This window comes from Meleagris gallopavo, chromosome 14 (assembly GCF_905368555.1).
Source record: "Meleagris gallopavo chromosome 14, MGAL_WU_HG_1.1, whole genome shotgun sequence".
Classification (NCBI taxonomy): Eukaryota; Metazoa; Chordata; class Aves; order Galliformes; family Phasianidae; genus Meleagris; species Meleagris gallopavo.
The window spans coordinates 13,268,699-13,295,721 of NC_139417.1; the positions used below are offsets into that span (position 1 = coordinate 13,268,699).

General features: G+C 44.6%; 1 protein-coding gene across 1 annotated transcript in view; it reads left to right on the top strand.

Annotated features, from left to right (window-relative positions):
* Positions 1–1,602: 1,602 nt before the first annotated feature.
* SYNPR (synaptoporin) overlaps positions 1,603–27,023 on the top strand; it is a 78,727-nt gene continuing 53,306 nt past the window's right edge. Inside the window, exons 1-2 of the mRNA XM_085236007.1 lie at positions 1,603–1,800; positions 1,886–1,951. Coding sequence (XP_085092133.1) covers positions 1,783–1,800; positions 1,886–1,951 — 84 coding nt within the window. The 5' untranslated portion in view covers positions 1,603–1,782. The remainder of the gene's footprint in view (positions 1,801–1,885; positions 1,952–27,023) is intronic.

The following is a 27,023-nucleotide window of genomic DNA, read 5'->3' on the forward strand; positions in this document are numbered from 1 at the left end:
AGCAGAAAAATCATCCAAACCCGATGGGAAAACCAACTGCAAGGAGAGTTTTCAGAGCACCTCCTATTTGTCTGAGGCTGATGATTTCTGAAAAAAAAACAAAACAAAAAAAAAACCATTAGTACTGCTAAAAACCTCATGGTTACAAGAAAACATGATTAATAGGAGGGTGAGTGAATAAGGCTTCCAGTGCTCTATGGCAGCCAATGGAGATTGTGCTTCTGTTTCTTCCAGAATATGCTTGCAATGAAATTAAGGAAAAAATCCCCACTGCTCAGTTATGCCTTTATTAGATGTTTTGGCATTCTTTTAGTCTTTGAGGAAACTTTCTGAACTATCACAGGACACCCACTGAAGCCTCCTACAGCACCAAACCACCCCCAGGCAGCAAAGAGAACTGCTGAGAAGCATTCCCAACAGAAATAATTGCTTTACTGTTTAAATAAAATAGCTGCTATAATGTTTGATAATGAAAATTCTCCATTTTTCTTTATTTTTTTTTTTTCTCCTAGAGAAAGGAGAGCTACAAGCTACAACATAAGGTAATAATATTAAATGTAACATTCTGACCCTAACCCTATTTTTGATAGGGGAAATGTTAATAATAATAATTTAAAAAGGTGAGTCCGCTCCCTGTGCCTTCACAGCCTGCAGCTGGGTTCCTTGTAGTTCTGTGGAGTCAAAGCTCCAAATTTTCTCCGTAGAATTCTAATTAAACTCACAGAACTTCATTCCCCGTCCCCCAACATACTTCTTGTTCACTCCTGGGTATATTTTTTTTTTAATAGAGCTTTATGCTGAATGAAGCTGATTGACTCATTAAGCTTCCACAGCTGCTCGGTTGATTAGGGGGAGTGAGAGCCTCAGGTGTTTCTCAGGTGATCTCTGGCCTACTTGGGTACGGCTCCTGTTGGGGTTGGGGTGGTAGAATGGGTGATGCTGTTTGCAGAACTGGGTTCTGAATCTGGCTGGATGTGTGCTGTCCCGTGGGTCTGTGCCCTCAGCACTTCCCAAAGCCTTTGCAGGATCACGACCCGGCCTCACCACGAACCTCTCACGGTGATGTTTCACAGCCACAGAGATCTGGAAGCGCTGCCAGCGTGCGGGGCCAACGCGAGCACGGATCGACACGGGGATGCGCCGCCCGGGAGTTTAGCATCGTTATTGAGGTTACGCCGTGAAACGAGGCCAGAACAGCGGCAACGCGAGACGGGAAAACGCTGCTCTGCTGTCAAGGAAATGCCACAAAAGCACGAGGGAGGGCGGGACAGCAGGCAGCTGCCGCGGGGGCCAGGGGGTGGCTGGGGGGGGGGGGGAAAGGAGGACGCGGGGCTCCAATGTGCCTAATGTTAGCAGCTCCTTGGTGGGCGGGGGGACGGGGAGGCAGGTTTTCTTTCTTTGTTTTGTTTTTTATTTATTCCCTTTTATTTTTATTTATTTTATTTATTCCCTTTATTTTATTTCCTTCATTTTATTTATTTCCATTATTTCACCCCTTCTTGTCTTTCTTCTATTTCTCCGTATCTTTAATTTAAATTCCCTATTCCCCCTTTCCCTTCCGAAGCAAATAAAAACACATCTCGAAGAACCAACTCCATCCTAAATGAACGGCGATGCTCCCGGAGCGTTCCCACGGCGCGGGGCGGCTCCGCGGGGCGGTGCGGGGGGCGCGGGGCCCCGCCCGGCTGCTCCGCCCGGCGTGCGCGGGGGCAGCGGCGCGCATCCCCGGCTGGAGGCTGGCGGGCGGCTCCGCTCCGCTCGGCTCCGCGGGGCTGCGGCGCCATGGAGGCGGTGGACCAGGTAGGACGCGCAGCTCCGCGGGTCGGGCGTAGGGGTTTGCGCGTTGCTGAGCGCTTCTCTCTGATTGCTTCTCTCTGCCCCGCAGCTCGCCTCCGCGGGGACTTTCCGCGTGGTGAAGGAGCCGCTGGCCTTCCTAAGGGTGTTGGAGTGGGTGAGTGCCGGGTGGGTCGCTGTGGGATTGGGGGCTTTTGATGGGAGAGGGGATGTTACCAAAGTGAGCCTCGCAGAACAGGTGGGAGACGGGCTGAGGATGGGGACCCGTTGTCCTGCGGTGATGGGATGGGATAGGGGGGTTGTGGGTGCCCCCCCAGCCTTGTGCAGGTTGGGAAGAAAAAAAAAAATCTCATTATGTATTTAGCAAACTTGTCTCTGGGCCGAGCGGGAAAGGAGGCAGATAATTGGTTTGCGGAGCAATGTCACTGTTTGTTGCTCTGATGCTCATTCGTAGTGAAGTCTGCAGGTCAAATGACATTCATCGCCAGTAGGTCTGCGGGAGGAGAGAGCTGCTCTGAACGGAAAGTTCAGAACATGTCATGGAGGATTAATCACATTCCCCTAACGCCGACTGGCTGGGGAATTATGTAAGCTGCATATTTTGGGGGGCACATCTGCGTGTGGGTGCCTTACCCACATACTGGCACCCGCTGTGCTCACCATAATGAAGGGCCGTTGAGGTGTGCTGGGGGTTGCTGACCCCCAGAGCCCTCTGTGTCCAGCAGAGCTGGGTGATGGGCACGTGGCTGCGGGCTTGGGATGAAGTGGTCCTGCACCTCAAGTGGAGTGACTTGTGTGCAATGCTCCCAGCATCCCAGCAGCTCTGCTCCTGCTTCCAGGAGAACTGGGGTGCTCAGGGGCTGAGCCCTGGGCTCTCCCTGCTGCTTGCTGTGAAAGCAATTGTGGAGCAGAACAGAGAGTGAAGCTATTTCCATGGCAAATCCCTGCTGGGAGTGTGGTGTCTTCACTATGTGCAGCTGTGCTGGTGGTGGCAGGGCAGTGAGCTCCAGGGGGGGCACGGGCTTTGACCTTGCAGGAAACTGTTCCCCACAGAGCATTGGCATCTCTGGGGGAGTATGCGGGAGCTCTTGGGCTCTTTCCTTGACAGTTGCACAGTTCTGTAACTTTTTCCAACTGCTGAATGTAAACCTGCCTTTACCGTGGTTGAAAACCACTTGTAAAAACTCTTCTGTTGCTCCATCTGCACATTGCTTGCTTGCATGTGTACGAATATACAGAAACAGAGCCCTCTGGCACTGCTGGGGGGGGGGGGGGGATCGATCCTTTGGAAATGGGCAAAAGATTGCAAAATGTATCAGAATTCAACATGGTCTGAGAAATGACTCCTTCAAATTTTGAATGTACATGTGAGTGGAATTAAGCATGCCTTAGTGTAAAGAGTAAGACTTTATCTATCAACTTTGTGGATTACCTGAATTCCAACTCTCCTCACTTCATCTTGCTGCTCCTATCCTTTTCCTCTCGCCATGCCTGCCAACTTTCCACCATCTCTGGTCCCAGTAAGTGTCTGTCTCTCCCTCTGACTCCTTTTTTCACTCCAGCTGTCATTTTGAACTCCAAAACAGACCCTAAGCTCTAGCAGATTCTGTGGCAGCTTTCACGTTCCCCGGCAGCATTGCAGCCTTCAGTGCACTTGATCAGAACAGTCAAATTTCACTGCTAATTGCTGGATTTACAGCTGTTTCATTTTGGGTGTTAAATGATGTGTGAGTGGGGTTTTTATGCAGAAAGTGCTGGTGACAGTGGAATTTATTAAAGCTGCTCTCGTTAACGCTGATGAGTTTCTCAGAGCTTTACAGTAATCGCCTATAGGAAGGTGTGACTGATGTTGTGTGATGACGTGACAGCTGAATCACAACACGCATGGAGCTTTAGGATATGGGAAAGCAACTGCAAGTGGTTTTACATCGTGTTCTTTTGGCTTATTTATCATCTAAAGGGAGGTGTTAATTTCTGCTTTTGGAAAACTTGTGCACTTTTTTTTTTTTTAATGCTTGTTTCCCAGAAAGCCAAATTCTGGATTTCTGAAGCTGTTAGGATGTAAGGGTGGGAAGGCTACAGTATGGGTGGCACATTGGGACCAAAAGATCCTCAGCTGGTCCAGGCAGGCCAAACCCTAACGTGTGCTCCCATCTTGTGATCTGTTTGGGTAGGTCCATGGAGGAGGTAGCACAGGGGTCTGTGTCTTTATTAATAAACCTACCTCTGCATTGTAAGCAATGCAAATACTTTCAAGTCTGGAGACAACCGGGATGGCTGTAGGTTCTCAGGCTGATAACTGCAGTCTGTCAGTGTGCAAGTTCCATGAGCTCACAGAGCTGTGTCTGGAGGAGCAGGCACTGGATTGGGTCTCTTGCAATCTTCTGCTTTGATTATTGCCAAGTGCTGTGAGAGAAGATGCTGAAATAGGGCTGATTCTTCTGAATATTCATGGTACGTTTTCATTTGTATTTCTCGCGTACTTTGCAATCTATTTCCAGGCAAGAAATTGCGTTTGGAGGCCATTAACAGACAACGTTGGCTCAGGCCCAGGAAAGGTTAGGAAAAGAAAAAAGTGACTTGTAGCAATTGAACACCAGAGTTGTGTTTTTTGGGGGAAGTTCAGAGCTCTACATTGGTTATAAATGGCGTGCTCACAGCATAGGGATCACAGTTCTGGGCTTGGAAAATTGCACACAGCTGTGCTAGATAGGCTCTGGGTGTTCCCAGTTCTGAGTCAACTCTTGTTTTGTGGCACATGTTGGGGAAAGCTGTTGAAGAGCTGATTGCTCTTCTGCCCCTTCGTCCCCCTGCTTGATCTTCACTTGAGACAAGGGGATGCTGCTGAAGTTTATTTCTCATAATTGTCTGCTGTGGCTCTGCAGTCCTCTGTGACCAGTTAACAGTGTCACAGCTTTGCCTGAGAAAGGACTCTCCTCAGTGTGCACCTGACAACAGTGACTAAGGAAAGATGAAAGAAATATATTTGCTTGTCACCCTGGATTAATTTCCATCACATGGATGTCTGGATGTGTTTGGATTGCTTTGACTGGGTCTGTGAAAAGTAAGCAGGAAAAGCAAGTTTGTCACTTGTGTTATATTTGTATCGTGGTTGTTGCTTCTCTGGAGCGAATCTACTGAAAAGCAGAACTTTGTGTGTCTACAAAGGAAGCACTTGATGTGCATGCCTCTATGGAGCCAGGGGTTACCTGCAAAAATATTTTGGTAAATGGCATCAGGCTAAGGTTTCAAGAGCCTTTCCCCTGTCTTCCTGTTGCTTACAGAACTGTACTGCTGCTCATCCCTTGTACATTGCAATGTGTGTTCCTGGGAGCCGTCTTAGAGCTGTGGTTTTCAGCTATTGTTGGTGTTGCAGGCTGAAAAGCACTTTTGGGGCTTTTCTTGAGGATGTCAACATTGGATGTTGACAATGAGATGCTTAATGAACCTGAATCTATCTGAAGAGTTGTTGTAATTCATGCTTTGTGCAGGAAAATTACATTCTGGTTTTTGCATGACTGCAGATAGTCACTGCACGTGATTTTGCTTTGGATGTACAAAAGGTTTCCAGAACAGTGCCTGGCATTTGGACAACAGATCCGCATTCATCTGTGATGGAAACTAGACATATGAACTGCCAGGAAGATTTCAAAACTATGTGCACGTGGACCAAACTAACCCTGCTCTGCTTCCTTGCCCTCATGATGTGATCTTTTGGCTCAGGAGCTAGGAAGAAAAGCCTGGCAAGAGCAAAGCTTGCTTTGTTTGCGTGGCCTCTGAAAGGGTTAGCAATCTTTCCCTGCAAACAGATGCATGCTTGGGAAGGCAAAGGAAATCTCAGTCTACAAAAACTGATGGGAAGTCTTATCTTTTGTCCTGATGCTGATTGCTCATCTGGCTGTGGTGCCCTTCTTTGGATTATATTTGCATGCATATGAATGGATGTAAGTAGCTGCATGCTTCCAATTGTGTCGTAGAAAATCTTAGATGTCATGCGTTGATGAAATAAATGATAAAACAGGTTACATGCACGAGGCATTGATTAATATTATGGTCCTGAAATTCTTTTCAAGTTGTTGGATCCACTTCATCACATTTGTTTGTGTTTGCATTTTGCCTAGCCAGAAGGTGGCTGTCTACTCTGGCATGGGCATAGAGTGGTCGGTAAGGAGTACTATAGGTGATGGAGTCGAGTGATCATGATGGAGTTTAATGCTTATGGACGGCTGGAGGGTTGGGTGTTTGCTCTTCTCTGTCCTTGGATTGAGAGAAAAGCCTTAAAATAATTTTTTTCCTGCCTACTGATGTTGCTTGTGTAACCTCAGGACCGCGTTCTGTTTTGGATCTGTTCATCTTGATGTGTAGGATATGCAAATATGTCAAGAAATGTATTGTTGATTTTTTTGATGTCGTCTTTGTGAAACAAGTACCTGATTGTTTTTGAAAACCTCATGCCAGCTACTATGTCAGGAATCTTGTATCCACAGCATCAGGTCAATACAAACGTGTGCTACTTAATGAAAAAATGTAAATCTGTTTATATGGTATTTTAGTACTACAAAGGTAATTACCATGTAACTAACCCTTGATGGGATGATTTTTTATAGGCAGCTTAGCTTAGCAGAGAAACACTCTGCATTTCACCACTCTGGAACAAGGGGATGTGAGCACCCAACTGAATGGACCCCCATGAGCTGGCTCCGTTGGTCCCTGTGGTTGGAGATACAACTTCTGGACACTTAGCAGGGCATCACTTGCTGCAGCCTCACTGAAGACAGATGTGAACCCATATCTCACCACTGGTGGGATTGGGGTGAAGGCGGCAGAAGCCCTCAGTGCGTGCACAGTATTTTACCTTGTGGTTTTAAAGTCTCAGCTTCTGGGAGTTTTGTGATTCTGAAACCTTTGGCTCTGATAAGCCATATGCTACCATATGGTCGTTGAAGAGAGATGGAAGCCCTGAAGACTGAAAACCCAGCAGACAAGCAAAGGAGCAGAAAATCTGTTCTGTGATCCCCTGTTTCCATGCAGACTGCATAGAGCTGGCTGTTCTGCACACTGCTCACATGCATGTTTTTTGTGCATGGTACAAATTCAGGAACAGGCAAAGAAGGAAGGAGAAAAGGTCAGTGATGCCCGACCACATTGCAAATAAAGAGTATCTTTCATCTGAGGCGTGCTTGCCATCTCTGCTTGGGCTCAAGCTATAATCATAGCAGAATCAATTTTAAAAGGTCACTTAACAACTCATTGAAGGCTTGATGATTCTTAGGCCAAGTCCAGGCTGAGTGGGACTGGGTATGCAGGAGTTACACTGGATTAGTGTGGCTGAGAAAGTGTGCTTTGGGAAGTGGGGGTTCTTTGGAGTGAGGAGCTCCATGGGCATCTCTGAGTGAACCTGAAGAAATCTCTTTATGGTAAGCCACCTTCCTGATGGCAGACTCAGCTGCTGTTATCTGAGTATGGCTGTTCCAAGCTGTAGGAATAAAGGATGAGAAGAGAAACTCATTAATGCTAAATTTGATTATATATGCAAACCAGGTTTCTATGAAAGGAAGAACAAAAATGATCTGACTTTCAAACTAGCAAGGAGATGCATGGAGATAGAGGGCTGTGTCATTAGACGTACACAGTTACAGGATCCTTGCCAGTTTTTATGAGGGAGAAGTTTCAGTCATCACTCCTGTAAATCAGCATCTGCATAATTGAAGCCCGGGGTGAAAGCCCTGCCTGTTGACATCTCTGGATTCCAGTGTTGCAGTCAGGGAGGAATGTGCTCATGACAAAGAGCTGCCATCCTTTGGATCTTGCAGTCCTCATGTGAACCTGGGCTCGTGTACCAGCTTCTCCTTGGGACCGAGTGAAAGCAATCAAGTGTTATGCTCCAGGAATACAGAGCAGCAAAGAGCATTTGTCTGTCTGCCCACCCAGCCTGGTATTTGGCCAGAGGGGTCTTTAAGGATGGTGATGGGTTGATGGTTGGATTGGATGGTATTAAGTGGTCTTTTCCAGCCTTAATGATTCTATGATTCTCTGATAATGGCTTTTGCTCTTGGGGGATCCAGCAGGTGCTGCAAAGAACATAGTAGAAAGGAACATGTGGAGGTGCTGCTTTTGAGGTGTTGGATCAAAGTGGCACATGTACTGCAAAGACACAGTTGCTAAGGTGACAGCTTGCTTTCTTTTTGGCAAAAGGAAAAGAATACTGAATATAGACCAACTGCCAGCTTTTGTACTATTTAATTTGCAGTTTCATCTTCTGGCTATTGCAGAAACTTCTGGAGTTGGTCTTTGGAAACTGTTTTCCCACTCAGAATACTGCACTTGCTCAGCTGGAAAAGCCAATAGTGCTGCTCGTTCTCAGTGAAATGCATAAGCCATGTAAAGTGATGGTGATTTCAATGAATATAACTACAGACACAAATCATGGCATTAAAAAAAGTTTGGCAATGGCATTCAGTCAGAGAAGTATTTTCAAAGAGCCATTTATAAAGACCAAAAATGTTGTGTTGCTTTATTAGCAGTCTGTGCTCATGTATGCATTCGCATCCCTGAGTGCACAGAGGATTGCTGCATCTGTGCATTTGCAAGTAGCTCAAAGCTAATCTTAGAGCACAGAGGGGTGAGAACCGGTGGTCACACTCAGGGTTGTGACTGTGATGGGAGGACCAAAATGCAGGCAGCAGACAGCTCAGTTACTGCCAGGGCTGAGTATTTTTATAATACTTCTTGGGGAGGAAGCTCAGCAAAGGATCGGACAAATGTGGACACTTGTCTACAGGGACTCTCTGTAGGAGCAGCCTTGTGCAGCATGGCTCAGTGCTGTGTCCCAGCAGTGGAGAGGAAAGCAGAAAGGTCCTACAATTGGGATTGGGGTCATCTCTTCACTAAGAGGTCCCAGTGGGCATGCCATTCACTCACAAGTACTAGAAGGCAGCACGTAGCCTCCCACATCTCTGTGCTAAGGAAGCAGGTGAAAAACTGTAGAGCTGCAAGATTTCACCAGCATTTTACAAATAATCAGATGATAACAGCCTTACTTTGTGCCAGCGGAGGTTCAGGTTGGATATTAGGAAAAATGTCTTCTCAGAAAGAGTGGTGAGGCACTGGCATAGGCTGCTCAGGGAGAGTGTAGAATCACTGATCCTGGAGGTGTTAAAGAACTGTGGAGATGTGGCACTGAAGGTAAAATAAATATATCTGACTGTCCTGCAAAACTCCTGCCTTGTCAACCCAATCCTTCTTCCTTGAGAAATACCAGAGTCTATTGCAAACAGCCTGAGTGAATATCTGTGGGAAGTGAATAGGCAGCTGTGTGCCTCTGCCACCTCAGCTGGTGGCTCTGGGTAACTGCTCTTCACGGTTCCATGAATTTCCAGCAGAAGTTTGTGATGTCTGCCCTCAGCTGATGTATGTGCTCTGCCCTCTGGTGTTACTCCTCAGGTGATGCGAATCCAAAGTATCCGGTTTGAAATGGTAATCCTCGGCTCCAGCCCTCTGACATTTGCGTGTTGGGTGCTCATATTGGCACCCCATACTTGGTATTGTAGAATCAGAGGATTGTAGAAACGTTAAGATTGGAAAGAACCTGAACAATCATCAAGTCCAACCGTCGACCCCTCACCACTGTGTCCACTAACCATGTCCTAAGTGCCACCTTCCTGATGCTGGATGAAATGTCTCCCTTGCCCATCTCGATGGAGTTAAGTTGGTTACTGAAAATGGTTTTTCAAAACCTCTTCAGTGCCAAATGCTGCAGCCGTAAGCCTGCAGCGCTTTGTGGATTGCTATCTCCCAGGGCAGCCTGCATGCTGGAGCAGAATTAGGTCCCACTTTGCAAGAACATGCCTGCCAGACGAATTAAACAATGGATGCTTTCCTAGTTAATTTTAACATTTTAATTAAATTCTTTGCTGCTGCGTGCCTTTGATCTCAGCAGGCTGATATACGTAGTGTCTTTTGTTGCATCCTAGCTGCATTTTATACCAAACTTACACATAGCTGCTGGGATGTATTTGAGTATGAATAAAAGTACAAAATCACATGCTGTTAGGTGAAGTGTGCATCACAACTCTCTTTGCTAATTGGCTACCAAAGGCATTACAGACTATGAGATTTTGTGGGCATTATTGGCGGTAGATGGATGGCTGCACCAGATGATCTTAGAGGTCTTTTCCAACCTTAATGGTTCTGTGATTATTGAGGAGTATTTTAGTGATGTCTCAGTAGAGCTTCTTTTTGAATGTAGCCTCTCTCTCTCTCTTTTTTTTTTTTTTTTTTTTTAAATATACTTCTGTAAATGGTAGTGCAAGAAATGGGTAGGAACATACAATGATTGAATGGCCAAGGTATTAAAGTCAGCTTCCTTCTGTTTTATAGCCTGGGGGCAGTGACTGAGGAGCTGTGGAGTAGTTGGGCTGTACCCAGGTGTCAGGCAAGCCTAGTCATCACTGCATCAAAGTTGTTTGTAGAGCTGGTTGGAGAACACGGTTTCATTTCAGGGGAGGAAAATCACTTCATATAAGGTTCCATTGGAAACTCCATATTTCTAGTGAGATCGTGAGAGAAGAAATATTTTTGCCAGAAGCCACAGTCTTTCAACTCAAAGCTCAATTGGAGGTTCAGGTTGGATATCAGGAAAAGGTTCTTTGCTGAGATGGTGGTTGGGCACTGGAACAGGCTTCTCTGGGAAGTGGTCATGGCACTGAACTTTCCAGAATTCAAAAGCATCTGGACAATGCTCTCAGACACATGGTCTGATTTTTGGATGGTCCTTTGTGGAGCCAGGAGTTGAATTTGATGATCCTTATGGGTCCCTCCCAACTCTTTCCTTTAAGAAGCGGTGACCAGGTCCTTGTTCTCCTCCTGCATCATGTTGTTATGCACCAGGCTTGCTTCTGGAGGAGCCAGAGCCACTTGCACCCTTGGCATTGGGACTTGCAGGGGAGGGTTAACATTTATGGAGCAGAGACGATAAATTTTTGGAAAAAAGTGAGCAAGTAAAAAGTGTAGAAAATCCTTTTGGTGGAAAACCTTCAGCTGTCAAGCACTGATTTTTCAGACAGCGTGCATATTGGCATTGTAGTTTATGCTTATACTTTGTGCAAGTGGCAGGAGGCTCTGTGCAATCAGAATCCATCCCAGTACCAGATCCATGCTGTCCCAGATTGTGGGGCCTTGGCAGGAAGCTGAGGCTGTGTCTCAGTGCCTGACATATGTGGGGACTCAGGATGGGTGCAGCAGAAGGTTGCCTGCCGCCACCAAGCATGATGCTGCAGTGCACTGTAAATGAGCTGCTTGCCTGTGCTGCTCCCTGCTTCTGGACCAGAGTATTTTTTTACTGAGGGAACCAAGTGCTGGCATGACTAGCTTTTTCTATTTTTTTTTTTTCTTCCCCCTTTCTTTCTTTTTCCTGTTTTCCCCATTTTTTTTCCATCCCTTCCATCATGATTTTCACAGTAGACTGACAGCAACAGGAGAGCAAGGACAGGCTTGGGGCAGAACTGCGCCAGCACAGCTTGTGCTGCTCAGCAGTGAAATAGAGAAGCTCTTTCTGCCACAGCATCCAAATGTTTCTTTAAAAAAAAAACAACTACAACAAAAAAAAAAAAACAACCCAACAACCACTTTTCCATCTTTTTGTTTCTGTGCTCATTAGCACTGGCCACCCGTGGATGTTGTATGGGTTGTTAATGCAGCTGAAGAAGCTCTGACAAAGCGCATAAATATTGTTTCCGCAGCTTAGCACCTAAAAAGTAGTGACTCAGCAATGATCTCATGGGACAAACAGTTCCCAGCTCTTCCCAGCTTGCAATGAGATCTGCACATCCCTGGGCTGCCGGAGGCAGGGTGCTGGGTACCCCACATCTGCATCTCTCCTGCACAGAGGCTGCTGGGTGTGAGGAGAAGAGGGCTCTCTTCAAAGAGATTTTCTGGGGGATTTTTACGCTCCATCCCGTGATGCGCTTTGGGATGCATTCAGCTTTCTCTTCTGAATAGGGCTCCAGATGATGGAAATAAATTATCATAAATTAGAATAGATTGCACTCTTCAGCATCTCTACATCTGTCATTATGTTTCTTTAACAGCTCAGTTTAACATTTATACACACTCTGACAGCAGCTACTGGTGTGTATGCTATAAATATTGGCTTGCATAAGACATTAATGGAGTTTAGGTAAACGTTTGATGACGCTGAGATTCTGTTCCATATGGTGGCATGAAGCAAAATCGAATTCAGTGTGCCATGTATAGCATGCTTGTGTTCCGTATGCACTGTCCTCCTGGCATTTTTATCCGTGTTCTGCACTACTAAGAAGTGCAGGTGCTTTCAAAGAGGAAAGTGGGTTTCTTGCAGTTGGTTCTGTTGTTTATCACCTGTGCTATTTGTGATGCTTGTTGGAAAAGACATCCATGATTGTCCATCCATCACCGCCATGCCCACTGTGTCCTTCTATGGATGGGAAGGAGCCAGGAAAAAGAGGTGTCTCAGAGAAGCAGCAGGCTGGAATTGGGCAAAGAGCTGTGGGATTCCTCTGCATTCAATGTGGGGAAGAAAACCTGTGGGATTTCCTGGCCAAGACAGAGTTTCATTAGTATTGCAATGGATCCCAAAGGCAGGGCACGGTCTTTGTGTGAAGGTTGATCATGACTGCTGAATGTGAAATTTGTGAATCTCAACAAAACTGTCACCAAAACCACGCTTGGCAGGAGGGTCTGCTGTGTGTTCTACTGACTACAGGAGGACAAATAGCTCAGACATCATAGCAAGAGGTAGGAAAAACTATATTCTGGTCCCTCTGGTGTGCCTTGCCATCATCCGATAGAGTTAGGATGTCTCCTGCAACTCCCTTTTTTCTTAAAACTTTTTTTGCTAATTGCAATACCTTCATTAGTGCAGCCTGATGATGTGGCTGTCTCCTTTACAGCATTTCTCTGATGTATCCTAGTTTTGAATTGGCGCTAAGGTATGCAGTGTTTTTTTGGCTCTGTTCTGCAAAGGGGCAGCTGCAGTACAGGAGCTGGACAGTCCAGATGTGGGATCCAGGAGAACATCTGGCTCAGACTGGCTCCCGGGCATGGCCACTTCGTTTGCTCCTGTGTAATGCAATGTAAGTAATGAAGCAACCTCAATGTACAAAGCAGGGTGATCTGAAGAATGCTCTTCACACTGTAAATTGCTGAAGGTCTTTATGATGCCAGTGAATTAAAAGTCCGAGTAGGAAAAAAACCCTGCAGTGCTGTAAGTTCAAGTCACTTCTTTCACAAGCTGCGAGTGGAGAGGGGAAGAGATCTGAATGGAAATGTATTTAAATTCTGTCTCTGGCAGAGTGCTGGGTTATTGCACAGAAAACAGTGTGCTCCCTGGCACGTAGAGAACTGGAGACATTTTTGTACAGACCAAATGGGTTTCCCTTGGTGGCATTGCCCCTTGTGATTGGGATTGTTAGGGAAATTTTCAGACCCTTGTAGGTTGCTTCTTTTAGAAGACTTTGCTTCAGGTGTTTCAGTGATGCACCTGTGTTTATTTGCATAGAGATGCTGCTCCCTCCCTGCTGGCTGGGCACCAAGCCCTCTTTCTTACCTTCTCTCAGGTTTCCAGGTTTTAGCATTGTTCTGCCTGGTTGCCTTGTCCTCCTGCCTCAGCCTTCCTGCTCTTGCTGCCTCCTGCAGAAAGAAATGTGTTTACAAAACTGTTCCCTGCCAAAGCAGCCTTGCCTGTGATTTTCCTCTGGGCAGCTAATTGTGTCTGAGCTCGGGGCTTGCATTTATGTCTCTTGAATGATGCCATAAAGAACTAAATAGTATTTAAAGAAAGGCAGTGTTTACGTTTGCTTGCTCTTAAAGACATTTTAACCCAGGCAACGTGATTTCATGGTGAGCTTTGCTCCATTGAGCCTTCTCCAAGCTGCAGGAGAAGATGAAGTCGGGGGGGCAGATTTAAAATGCTGAAATCTCCTTTTCTTTCTATTTCTTGTGTTTCTTTTCTGGGTCTTTTAGCTCTCTGAGATGTGTAATTTCAAACCTGGAGGCTCTCGGTGCAGCCCTTATCATGTAGTGATGGCAGGTTTCTCTGTGATGCCCTCATACGGAGGGTGGATTTGAGGAGGGGTGTTCTGTAGGTGGAAGTTCATGGAAATGAGACACATCCATCTTGAGAATATCTCCTTCTGGGGTTTATTTAATTAATTGCAATGTTTTGTTTCGCTCCGAACCAAGCTGTAGGGATACTCTTGGGTAGAAGGGAGGGAAAAGTGAGGCAGGGGCACAGGCTGCCTAGAGAAGTTGTGGGTTCCCTATCCCTGGAGGTGTTCAAGGCCAGGTTAGATGAGCAACCTGATCTGGTGTCTGATTTAGTGGTTGGGGGTTGGAGCTAGATAATTTTTGAGGTCACTTCCAATCCAAGCCATTTTATGATTCTGTGAAAGGAGCCCTTGTTCTGGATGGATTATTTGTTTTCAAATATACATGGTGTTCTCATAGAAAATGAGTCTATGTGCTGCTTTAATTAATCTGTCAAGTTTTATTTTTCACATATGACTGATGTTCATAAATCCTCAAACTATTTCTTTTAGGCTTTCTGTCCCCATTGTATAATGGAGATGACCCATTCCCAGCTCCAGCTGTCCTCCATATCTGGCCATAAGCCCCATTAGGGTAGGATGGGAGAAATGTTGCACTGTTTGCACTCAATCAGTGCTGGATCTCAAAGTTTAAAAATATCACAAGTGAAAAACATAAATGTGAGTCATACAGAAAACACCATTTCCAAGGAAGTATAAATATCAGAGAAACACAATCTTCAGATGTTTCCTCCTCCAAACAGGTATTCACATCCAAGATTTCTGTTTGAAGTGTTCAAAGACATTGGCTCCCTGCTGTCAGAGTGACCATTAGGTACAAGAGATGCCTATCAAGTATTGATAGCTAACATCTTCCTGGAGCTAAAATAGTCACAAAGGACTGGGTGAGCTTTGAATGAAGGGGGGAAAGTAGGGAAAGCTGCAGTTTCCCTTCTTGTGGCAGGATACTCCAGTGATCTCCATAAACACCCCTTCTGCAAAGGTTGGTCCTCACTTTGGACCTGAATGCTCAACTGCATCTCACACATTGAGTACTGCCCTCCAGGGCAGCACATCTGCATACTTTTGGGGAGCAAGTGTCCCACTTGCCTCTCAGCAGCTGGGAAATGAGGGTTTTGTATCAGCCAGGCTTGCTCTGATGCCAGCATGTGTTAAAGTGCATGTGCGTTTCCTTGTGTTTTTACAGGATTAATATTTTCAAGGCTTTTTGATAGAAAATTGCTGAAAATTATTTAAATCTAAGACATGCTGCAGAGATCAGAGAACTCTTATAAACTCTTGAATTAGTAATGTTGAATTAGACATGAGAAAATCCTTTTTGGCTTAAGTGGCGAATAGGCTTTTCTCAGAACTTTTTACGAGTTTAATATCTTCATTCATCCTTCTAATAAGTGTTACAGCTTTGGCTTTCCCTGTGTGTACATGCTCAGTGGATGCAGTTTAGCCAAACTGTACATCCCTAGGGCTACCAGGGAGCTCTAGAAACTTGTAACTTTTGTGGGGTCCCCCTCCATAGCAAGCTGCTGTGATAACTTGGTAAAGCAGTGCTCACCTTGGATGCACCAGCTGGATCCCATTTGCGTTGCCTTTCAGAGTCTAATCGGCAGCACGTGGAGCAGAGCCCAAGGCAGTGCTTTGCTGCCTGAGGTTGGTGCCTGAGGAACTGAAGGGATAAATACAGCGAGAATCTGCCTTTCCCTGTTCCCTTTGAGTGTGCACGTAAGTGTAAAGTGAGCCATGTTTGAAGAGACATCATGAAGTGAGCTTTCAAATATTTCCTTGAAGTTCTGTTAATTATTTCGCTGTAACGGTAAGGAACAAAGCAGAAGAATCAATATGCCTAATTATTACATCTAAATGCAAGAGAAATTAGCCAGCAAACTCTCCCTTCTCTGGGGAGGATTAATCTTCCTATGCTCTATTTCAAATGTCTTCCAGAAAAATGAAAGGCTTATCACCTAGGAAACATGCGGACCTAATCGCCCAGGTCTGGCACTTGGGTTTACAGCTGGTGAGGGGACTGGTACTGAGTTGGTCTTCTGACGTGCAAAATTAGATTGTTTTCTTGTGTTTAGCTGTTGTAGTAGGAGTTCTGAAGCTGAGCGATTTGAATGACAGATGCTAGTAGTGTGTGCGTTGTATTTAATCTGGAGATGTCCCCTGGCTCTGGATGCAGTGGTGGGCCCACTTGTCACCAAGGGGTGCCACAGGAAGGGTTGGGTTGGTCCTGGACCTGGCCCTGCTGATTAGCAGAGTTTTTCAGCACCAAAGTGCTGTATTGATGGAATCTTGTTTCTTCCTCCTTGAATTGGTCACCGAAATGAAATGACAAAAGTTTTTTCTGCTTACAAGGTTCAGTACTGCAGTGTATTCTGGTTCTAACTCCTTACGGTTGATGCGTACCAAGCCAATAATACTTGTGATATTTCTGTTCGGTTGATTACAATAATTTTAAGCTCTTACACAGATGTAAGATGATTTCAGATGGAGCATTTAAATGAATAAATTCATCTTGATGTAAAATATGTTCACCTCTGTCAGCCAGTAGAGTCTGATTTTCTTTTGACTTGTCTTTTGTCGTTTATTGTCTTGCTGTTCTGGTGGAAATCCTAGGCTGGAAGTACTAAGATGCATTTCCCTAGAATATGATCACATTCTTATATATGCAGATCATGTCTAGGAAGAGAAGGGTTAGGTTTATTCCTCGTTTGAAAACCCACCTCAGTTGAAAGAATGTTCAGCAGTTAAATGAAGTCTAAATAAATAAAAAATAATTTCAAAAGGGCAATTTCTTTTCATAACACTGAGGAAATCAGCCTTACAGTTCACAAGCTGAGATGGCAGCTGGCTGTAGGGAAATACTTCAGTCCATCAATTATTTTACATTTTTGTATTGCATTACTCATGGCAGTTTATTAATTAGTTTCTCTTTTGCACTCTTCCTTAAAAGGAAAAGATTTCAACCCATTACGTATCTCTGTGCACCATTCTCCCTTCCCAAATTGCTCTTTGAGTTGTGGGCAGTTCCCATCTTTCCTGGCTGTTGAGTGGATCAGCTGGGTGATGCTGACTGGAGGGCATGGGATGGGCCACTGATGCACCACCTGATCATGGGGTCATGGAAACCCTCTGAGGTAGGACCTATGTTACCAAAATAAATTGGGATTTTCTGCCAACTAATGGTTGGTGAGGCTTGCGCTAATGCTAGATCCTGCAGGATGATGCACTATGGAAGCCAATTAGCCTTTGCTGTGATAAGCTAGGCTTTGATTAAGCTTTTCAGGCTTTCTCATTGCAAGAAACACGTATTACTCATTGAACATGCAAGTGCATTTGCAGTGTGTAATTACAAAATTTTCTAAAAGAGCGACCTGTTTTAAACAGGGCTTTCATTTCATGCTTGTTCCTCAGTTGCACTTACCCACTCGTTCACACAGACTAATTCAGCAAATGTAATTGACTGGCTTTAGGAGTTAAAATATCCTGTTGTTAAGTGTTTTCTGCTTCAAATACCAAATATAATGAAGACCATTGTGGTGGATATGTAAGCTATCTGCAGCTGCTCAGAACACCTTACTCTGTGCAAGGAGCCTTTGGGGAGCAGTGGGCTGGCAGTGCTGACTTCTATTGATAGCATTGCCTATATTGGTTTGAGCCAATATAGGAGTGATCCTGCCCTGACAATGTTGAGAACAAATGCTTTTTCTGTAGCCATGGATAGGGATAGCTTTTATCCAGCTGAACGTGCGTCATGTTCCACTTGATGAGAATTAATTATCGATCCAGTTAGCCCCCAACCTGTTTAGATGAAACACAGATCACAGATGAAACAATGGAGTTAAAATTACTTTTGGCTGTGTATCATGTCTATAAACTTTGACACTTGGGATTTGGATTTTATGGTGTGCCTTCTGTCAGTGATAATGGATTGCAAAGAGCACCAGGAGGTTAACATATTTTCACACTCATAAGGAATACATTTTCTGTTTTACTTTCTTATATATGGCGTTGTTATCTGCGTGACAGGGTCGTGTTTCATACCTGGTCATACAAATTATGATAGCTCTTGTCAGGTCACCTTAGAGATTATACAAGCTTCTGTGTCTACATCTATGTTTGTATGTTGCAGCTTTAGAAAAATGTTTAGGAAATGGATTTTTTTCTTCCAGATCTAATTAATTGTTATGGTCTTCATGTGTAACATGAGCATTTCTATAGGCAAGTGTCTATGCTTCCCATTCGTGGTGCCTTTAGTTTGCTGCCTGACTAACCTGTGAAATTCCTACACAGAGTTATATACTGTGGCATGCTGATATGACCTAAGTTTGGCCTGCCTGGCATCTTCTGAAGTGAGTAATGGCCTTGTTCCTGCTTTTCGTTGTTGCTGAGGGAACCAAGAGCTGGTGGGTTCAAGAAGGGCATGGTGGGAAGGCAGCAGCACATCTTTCACTTGTGGGGCTTTGCTCTCTCAGCCCATCAGTTCTTCCTGCTCGTCTTCTGGATGCTTCCAGGGTTCCAGCTAATGGTCACAGAACAGGCTTCTCTTCTGGCTCAGAAATCACGTGTCTACCCTTCTCCAAATTAGCAGTTTTCAGGTGTCCCGCAGGACACTCAGCCTAAAATAATCTGAACGTTTCTCCTGCTTTATTTTGCTTGCCAGCTTTCGTGCAGGCTCCAGTGAGGCATCAATCTGAACATTACTGTCCTTCATTTAAACGAAATTCCATCTGTGGTAGAAATTTTTCTAAGTGAAGGTTCCAGGATTGATGTTTGATTGTTAATTGTCTGAATTGTGATTTGAATTCTGCAGCATTTGGCTGCAGAATTTTGTTGTTTTTTTTTTAATCTTAGGAATTGTTTTTTTTGTGGTTTTTTTTTTTTTCATTCTATCAATAGTAACTGCAAACTTGAGCATATGCTGCAAAAAGCACGGAGGCAAAGCATTCAGATACAGAGAGAACACAAGTGCCTTTTTAATCTGAGAAAATTAGCAGAAGGAATTCAACTTCCAGCAAACTGTGGCTTCCGATCCGCAAGCTAAAATCTGCATATTAGTCACCAGTTATTTTTCCAGATTTCCAGTTCATTCTGTTTTCTTATTTAAAGATGCTGCAATTCTCTTTCAGCCCTTTCAGACTCTGTTTCATAACTAGTTTACTTGGTGCAGGGGGAGGGAGGAGGAAACCAGCATCGTCACCACCACCGTTATTATAGCTCACATCTGGCAGGTCGTGGTTTGTATCTGCCTCTGACCAACAAAGATGCCAAACTGCTTTTTAGTCAGGAGGAAGTCTAAGGAAGAATACATTGTTCTTTTGTGACCAAATTCTGTAGAAGTGAGATTTTGCCTCAAGGGGAGATGTTGTCTTATGATACATACACACACCAAACAACCAAGATGAAGTTATTAAATCCAAACCCACCATCATGTGTGTTTTTTTTTTTACTCAGCGCCATCCTAAATTTACCTGAAAAGTTCTTTGCCTCCGTAACAAAGAGGAAAGGGTAGGCTGGGAGCAGAAGACAGCTTCAGCATGGGGCATTTTGATGTATGCAGTGCCTATTTCCCCATTGATTTAGCTGGTGAGCAGAAAACTGTCCCGCTATATTATCTATTTTTTTCCACCCAAAGGATCATCCATGCTTGTGTTATCCAGTGTCCATTTTTCTTCCTTATGCTGCTCTCCTTTGTCCCATTTTTCCCCGCTGTGGACCTGATCAAGGCCTGGAGATGTATGTGCATAGGTCCATCACTCATGGGAAAGACTTCTCTGGCTGGAACAAGACTCCCTACCAAGCATGAACCAGGGCTCTTATTTTGTCCTTCAACCTGTTACAGAGAAACTTAGGGATTTTCCCACCTATGCTGGCTGATGCAGGAGTGGAAGAGAGTCTGTGCTTTTAGGTTAACCACTGAAAACCGTTTTTTATCCCCATGAAATACGATAGGGCCGTTAAAGCAGAACGTTTGCTGTAATTTTATATGTGTACACATAAAGACCATAAAGCGAAACAAACCTTATCAATTTGATGGTACTCATTATTCCAGAGCAATATCTTTTACGGAGTCCTTCTACCCCATTGCTAGATCATTTGTATTTTCTCTTTAAATTTGCTTGAACGTGTTCTGTCTTTTGGAGGGACATTTTCTCCACTTAAAACACTGTCTGTTGTCTGATATTTTTCTTGTTGTGGCAAATGCTTAGAAGTGAAATGCTGACCTCGTGGTGGATGAGGATAAATGTCTGATTGCATTGCCTTTGATGACGTAGTTCTGTATGGAAAATGTATTCTGCTTATTTTCTGTCAGGACCAAGTGATATGCTCATTCAAAAATTTTCCTTCTCAATGCCATGCCATTAATAAAGACTGTTTTATAATACCTAGAGCATTGTCTGCTTTGTGTTTATTCTTTTTTTTTTTTTTTTTCAGCATGACCTTCATATTGGATTTATCTGTTATTAGGCTGACAGCGTTCTATGGTGTTGTACTGCTGTATGTGCTAACAGTGTTTGGCTGTAAATTGACAGTTGCTGTGATGCATTTATGTGGAGGCAGTGGGTGATTTCCTTATTCCAAGACACCATTCTTCTAAAAAGAACTTAACAAGTGGGAGCTGACCTAAACTCAGCTAATGTGCCAGTGGATGCACCTGCAAAAAGTTGTGGTGATGAGGTGGCACTCAGTCACAGCATCACCGTAGATTGCTGTGACCATCGTCCTGATTTTGCAGCAGAGCACACATAAAAAAAAGTGATTTTTGTGTGGATAAATGTTGACATTTCTTGACATCGATGAGACAATGATAGACTGTACATGTGCGTCACCTGAACAGGATAATTAAGTTCTGGAGCAGGCATAGCTGTGATACTGCCGTGCTGATGCATCTCTGGGAAATAGTTGGGTGCTATAGAAGTTGGACCCTGTTCAAAAATAAGCTCAGAGTTGTTTCTCTAGGTAAGGATGACACGTGTTTCCATCTGCTCACTGATTGTTACCATCGCAGCAAAGGCCGTGATTGCAGTCTGTGTTCCTCCAGGAACATGTTTAGTGCAGATATACCCTCTGAAGATTTATCTATCAGAAATATTTTCCTCTCGTTTCACTGTTATTTTTTATTATTTTTTTTTAAGTGAAAGCTTGTAAAACATGGGCAAAATGTAGAGCTGAAAGGAAGAGAAGCCAGGAATACTAAAGAGAGAGAGAGAGCTTGCTTGAAAGTGTTGGCCAAGCAGCTGTTCGTGCCTCCTATTTAGCATGAATGGAAGACATAGCCCTGATTAAAAATGGTAGGTAGCAGCTGCACAGCCTGGGCTAAGGATTACCAGATGGTTAACTGTGATTGACTTGTCTCCATGGAGCTCAGTGGGGAGGGAGGAATGGAATATCTGAAATGTGATGAACATGCTAGGTACACAATTTTTTTTTTAACTTTTTTTTTTTTTATAATGAATGTGCCAGATTTGTTTACATGCTTCTTGAATAAAATATGGCTGCTAGTTTGACTCAAGACAGACATCTTTAGTACATGCTATGTTGCAAAACCTTGCTCTTTTGATTGTAGGTGTGATGATTTCCCCCCTCCTTCCCCACCCCCCCGGTGCTGTGATACAGCATAAAATAATTGGTTGACAGAATGTTGATTCTGCAGCACGGGGAGGATTTGCACAGATGGGAGTCAAAATATGTCTCCTTGCCTTATGCTAATGCCACCACAAAGGTTAGAGAGAAGTTCAGAGCTGAATGTGGAATCCTTGTGCTTGAGCTGTTGCAAAGTGTTTGAAGTCGGTACCTGAAGAAAGAAGATCTGAGTCCAAATGCTCTCGCTGTCTGCTCCCTGTGTTTTCAGGAGGACAGTGTATTCATTGCACAGTGATATTAACTCAGCTGCTTTTCTTTGATGTGCGCCCATTATGGTCAAAGTGGAATATTTTCAAGCCTGGGGAGGGCTGGTGCTCAGCAGAAAGGCAGGAAAACACAGATAGCTCTAAAAATACTGTGGCGAAGGGATGACACATCCGCACGACTCCAAACAGCATCTCCTAATGGGGCTTGGCCAAATTTCTTCCAACTGCCAAACAATTGGCACTTGTGTGAGCAATATGTTCCGCAGAGGCTGTAGCCATATGCATGGTGATGTATTCATCCCACAACCCATTCGTTGGGATGGGGGGAAAAGCAAGCAGTGGTCAGGGCGATGGCCAGCACACCTCTCCCAGCTCTCCAGGGCAATCCTAGCATCCTGTGACTCAGTTTCTCATCCTGTGAGCTCCTTGGCAGCTCTCATAGTGGGGTCTTGGAGGTGTTCTGGAGCCCTGGTGTCCCTGCTGCCCCCAGGGCTTGCTCAGTCAGAGCATCCCTTATGCTTCCAACCTTCTGCTCTGAGCGGCTGCTGGGACTTGGCTGGCAGGCAGGAGCTGCAGCTACCCCAAAATAGAAACCGGTTGTGTTGGGAATAATACCTTGTTTATAGGGGAAAAAAAAAATAATAATAACAGCAAATACTTTAGAAATGCAGAGCTAAATACTGTGTTTAAGGGAATGTATTGCCTCAGGCTGAGGGGAGTGGGAGGCTTGGGTTGTGTGTTTCTTTATCCTCTATTGTGAGTGTTTTTACTTTGCCTGCATTAATTTTTAAGTCAAATTACAAATATGTCAAAAAGATGGAGCTGACACTTATGCCAACTCTTTCCCTCGGATTTGAGTATGAATGAAATTGTGATGCGGATTTGTCTTTGTAAATGCTTTGTTACCTAGAAAACATTGCTTTTGAGCTTGTGACTACTGGCGTGTGCAGTGGTCTTACCTGAATGTCATCAGTGTATGTAAACACAAATAAAATAATGGTTAAAGCTTTTGATATTGAGAGTCAGATGATTTATTTCATCTTTGCTGTGTTTTTTGTGCTTTGGCAATACCATAGCCACCTTCTCTCCATTAAACTTAAAACCAAACCAAGGCCTCATCTGATTTATAAAAACAAGCGACAGTCTCCTGAAAGCAGTGGCAGAAACCCATCCTGTCCTCACGTCGCACCCGTAAGTACCAAAGGGAGGAGGTGGTGGCAGCCAGGGCCCTCCCTCAATGTGGAATGAAATGTTTGGCTGCAGTTTCCATGGTACTGTTCTGAGCATCCATGGCTGCAGCAGGACTCCTGCGTGTGTCCCATGCAGAAGGAGAAACTCCGGGTGACACCATGACTGTGTGGGCCGTGCTGAGCCTGAAACCCATCACGTTGGTGGTGCCCCATGAGTAGGTTTTGTCTCCTCCCACGTATTGCAGCCTATGGATGCCAGCTGGGATGGGTGCCCATGGCCAGCTCCCTGCATTGCTGCCCTCATATGGGGCTTGTTTCTTCTTCAGTGCTGCTTGGCAAAGCCGCAAGTGAAGCAGCCTTCACGTCTTACCAAAGAAAAGGCAAAGCTGCCAAAATGTTGTCTGTTTCAAGTCAGGAAGAAATGTTGAAATTTTGAAAGTGTGTTTGCCTTGAAAATGATACCAACACCTCCAGCCTCAGATCTGGTCAATTGATGGGTTTTGATTTTGATCCATTATACTTTCTTTTTTACATGTGTTAAAGTTTTGTAACACAATATTTTTCCACTGAAACTGTTCATTTTGAAAGCTTCAGAAGGAGAATTTTGACAATGTCAAAAATTTCAGTACAGAACATGTCATCCTGCCTGTCAACAACTATTTGTGACAAATCAAAGTTTTAAAGGGGAAAGTGTTCTTTGGGAAATTTGTCTCCAGTTGCATCGTTCAGTGCATTATTTGAACTAAAAAATGGTAAGTTTAGACCCATAGTGTGTTGTGTGAATTGAGAGCAACTCCTCTTGAGGCTCATAGGAGCACTCAAGCTGCCTTGAAAGGCAGGTGTGTATGACCATGCTTCTCGTGTTGCTTACTGCTATTGTAAATACTGACAAATGTGAAAGGAAGGATTTATATTATATTGCTTTTGCACAGCATTATCTTCTACTGGTGCAAGGATGCTATTCAACATGTTCATCATAAAGTATTCCCATCTGATTGAGCTGCATGTCAGTAAGTGCTTGATAGCAACCAAAAAATATCTGACTGCCTTTGTAAGCAAAACAGATGCAAGTGATTTTTCCTTCTGGTGTTTTGTGCTGAACTCCAGGCTTTGGAAAACATCATCCAACCCCATCTACATTCTGTGTTAACCCCACCTACGCTCTGTTCTGCCATTTTCCTCTCAGCATAAACCCATGGTCTCCATGTCATTCCATCACTGTGACATTTTCCTGGCGATATTTCTGGGCAGACCTTTTGTCCCCAGCAGCATAAACACTGCAGACCAGGATTTCTGTATTGTAGCTCAAGGCCTGGAGCTCTGCATTGAGAACAGAATTTTGCAGCGAATAAAATCTTGGTGTTAAAATGCCAGGTGACTCTGGCATCGTGCCTCATGCACTGCTCAGCGTGTCTCAGAAGGGCTGTGATGAATTAGTCCTTTGGCTAATTGCTTCTGTATGCATAGCCTGCTTTATGGGTGCTTGGGTGGCTCACTTGTACTCAGGCAAATGTATCTCCTGCTGTCTGAGTGCTGCCTGGGATGGAAATGGTAAATTCAGAAACTGCTTTTTTTTTTATGAACTGCTCTGTTTATCAGCTTAAATTAACTGCTAAAATGAACAATTTGCATCGATACAGAAAACTGTGGACAACTGATCCGGTTTAAGAGAAGCGTTTTGTGTAAACTTATTCCATGTTTTGCAAGTACAAAGCAATAGAAAATTGGCTTGAAAGAGGTTGCATCTATAATGTGTGATTTTTCCTTAACTGCTTTAACTGAAGTTGTGATGTTGACCTACTGCAATGTAGTGTCTAAATATGTATAAAATACAGAAATTACATATATGTAACGAGAGCACATATATTTGCACACACATCTGTATGTACATATATATTATATATACATAAGAGAAATTGAGAGTGACTACGTGGTTGGTCATAGGAGTCTGGATTTCAAGCATCACCTGAGCGTGAAATGTGTCCCAAACCTTGATGGGGCAACCCATCACTCTGCTGCAGTTGGATCTGCGATGTGCTGTGCAGAGCAGGCTGTGCTAAGTGAGGCCAGATGAACCTCATCTGTGCTGCACAGGCCATGAACAACATGGGTTGTCCCTTGCTCCCTCTCCTCACCCCGGTACCCACAGCTCCTTTCAGTTGGATGCTTCTGTGTAATCATCCTTAAGAATAATCTACGGATGGAAAATGAAGACTGTTTCTGAGCTGGCTTTTATTTAGAACCTGGATAGCTTGGGGAAGCCACAGATATGTGCCTTGCATGCCTGCATTTTTGTTTATAAAAGCAGCACTGCCTCTGTTAACTCTGCCTGCAGCCTCCAATGGTGCTGGCCTCTAATTGTGGCCCTGGGGGCTCTGTGCTGTTTGCACCCATGGAGAGGTGCTCAAGACTTTGCTGCCCAGATGCAGCATCTCCTCTCGTGGTACTCGTGGTGTTCACACAGCACAAAAATCTCATCACAGAGGATTAGAGGGTTTAGTTCTGCATTGTGCAGTTGAACTGGTTAAGCTGCACTTGGTTTATCCATGTGCCTGCATACCTTGATGAGTTCATCCTGCCCTGCAGCACATGCATATTCTGCTGAGAATGAGATTTATGATTCTAAATTTGTGGGAAAATAAAATCTAAATAAACTACCAGAGTTGAGCAATTGATCTGGATTAATGGGGGCTGACACTATTAGCCTAATACAATGCTAATCTGATTCCAAACTGTTAACATATTAAAGCTGCTTAATTATGTGTTTGTTTGACACAACGTGGTAATCCTGTATGGTTTGGGGTATATTGTCACAGCTCTTGACTTGTGGTGGGTCACCACTGATAAAAACACAATTATAGCCCTTCAGTGTGGGGTAGGCATTCACTTCCCCCTTTGCTGGATTGGAGTCTGGTTGGGGGTAGGTGCTGCCAGGCATCCTCCTGGCTTTTATAGCCAACAAACCTGGGCTTCATCATACTGCAATAAATACAAAAAACAATACTGGAGGAGATCCGAAATTACTTCTGGATTAAGCAGGAGGTCAAGGGATAAGAGGATATAGCACACTGATGTATCTGGGAGGCTGTCTGGTGTTGTGCAGTGCTTTCGACCCAGTCTGGAGATAGCAAAGCTCCAAAAAGTGAAAAGCTGCCTCATATCTGCTCACTGTAAAGAGTGGGATAATGAAATGCAGAATCAAAGTGGAGTGCAAGGCCTCTTGGCTTGTTAGAGCTGGGCTATGCCAGAGGAGGAGATACTTTCAGTGGGAAGATTACTTGGCCACGGGCACAGGTTGCCCGGGGCCCATCAACCAGCAGGGAAGGTCTGTTCCCAGTTAGTGCAATCTGTATCCATAGCAGCCCAAATCAGAGTGCTGAGTCCCTCCAGGAGTGCCTTCTACGTGACAAGGCAGCAGCAAGATGCTGCAAGAATATTTCCTCATTGATCATCTTCGAACCATAGCACTGTCTGTGAGCACTGAGCACGGTGGCAGTGCTCCAGCTGGGGCTGTGTCAGCATGCCCCCTCCTCTCCTTCTCCTTTCCTGGCATTGCAGTGGGGTTCTGGGGTACAGTACCCCCTCTGAGCCCCCATTTGAGCTGTTTGTTTTCCATTGCTCCCACTTCTGTGTTATTTCTGATTGATGGAGGAACTCTGTCCCAGCACCATGTACTCCGGGATGGTTAACTGTGCACTTTGCAGCTAGCACTGACCTTGTTCTAAGGTAAAATCGGATGAAAATCGTCCCCTCGAATAAGAAATCTCCTGATAAAGGCACATTTTCCGATCCGAGCTGCGTTAATCAAGAAGTTAGTGACACCTGGTGGCAGGATCCCATGGAAATCAAGCGCTTTTCTGGTGACCCAAATTCAGCAGCTCCCTCCCTCCATCCCTTTCTCCCTCCCTCCCTTCGTCCCTCCCTCCCTTCCTCTCCTCCTCTCTCCCAGCGTGCTGCTGCAGTGTGCTGCTGTTTACTAACGAGGGCAAACTGCTCCCAATTAGAGCTCTTGTTTTGCAGGGTTTTGCAGAGGTAAAGTCTGGTAGGTAATTGTGTGCAGCGATGGGAGCATCCCGTGCTGTTCCTTGGCTGTGCAGGCATGTTTATGT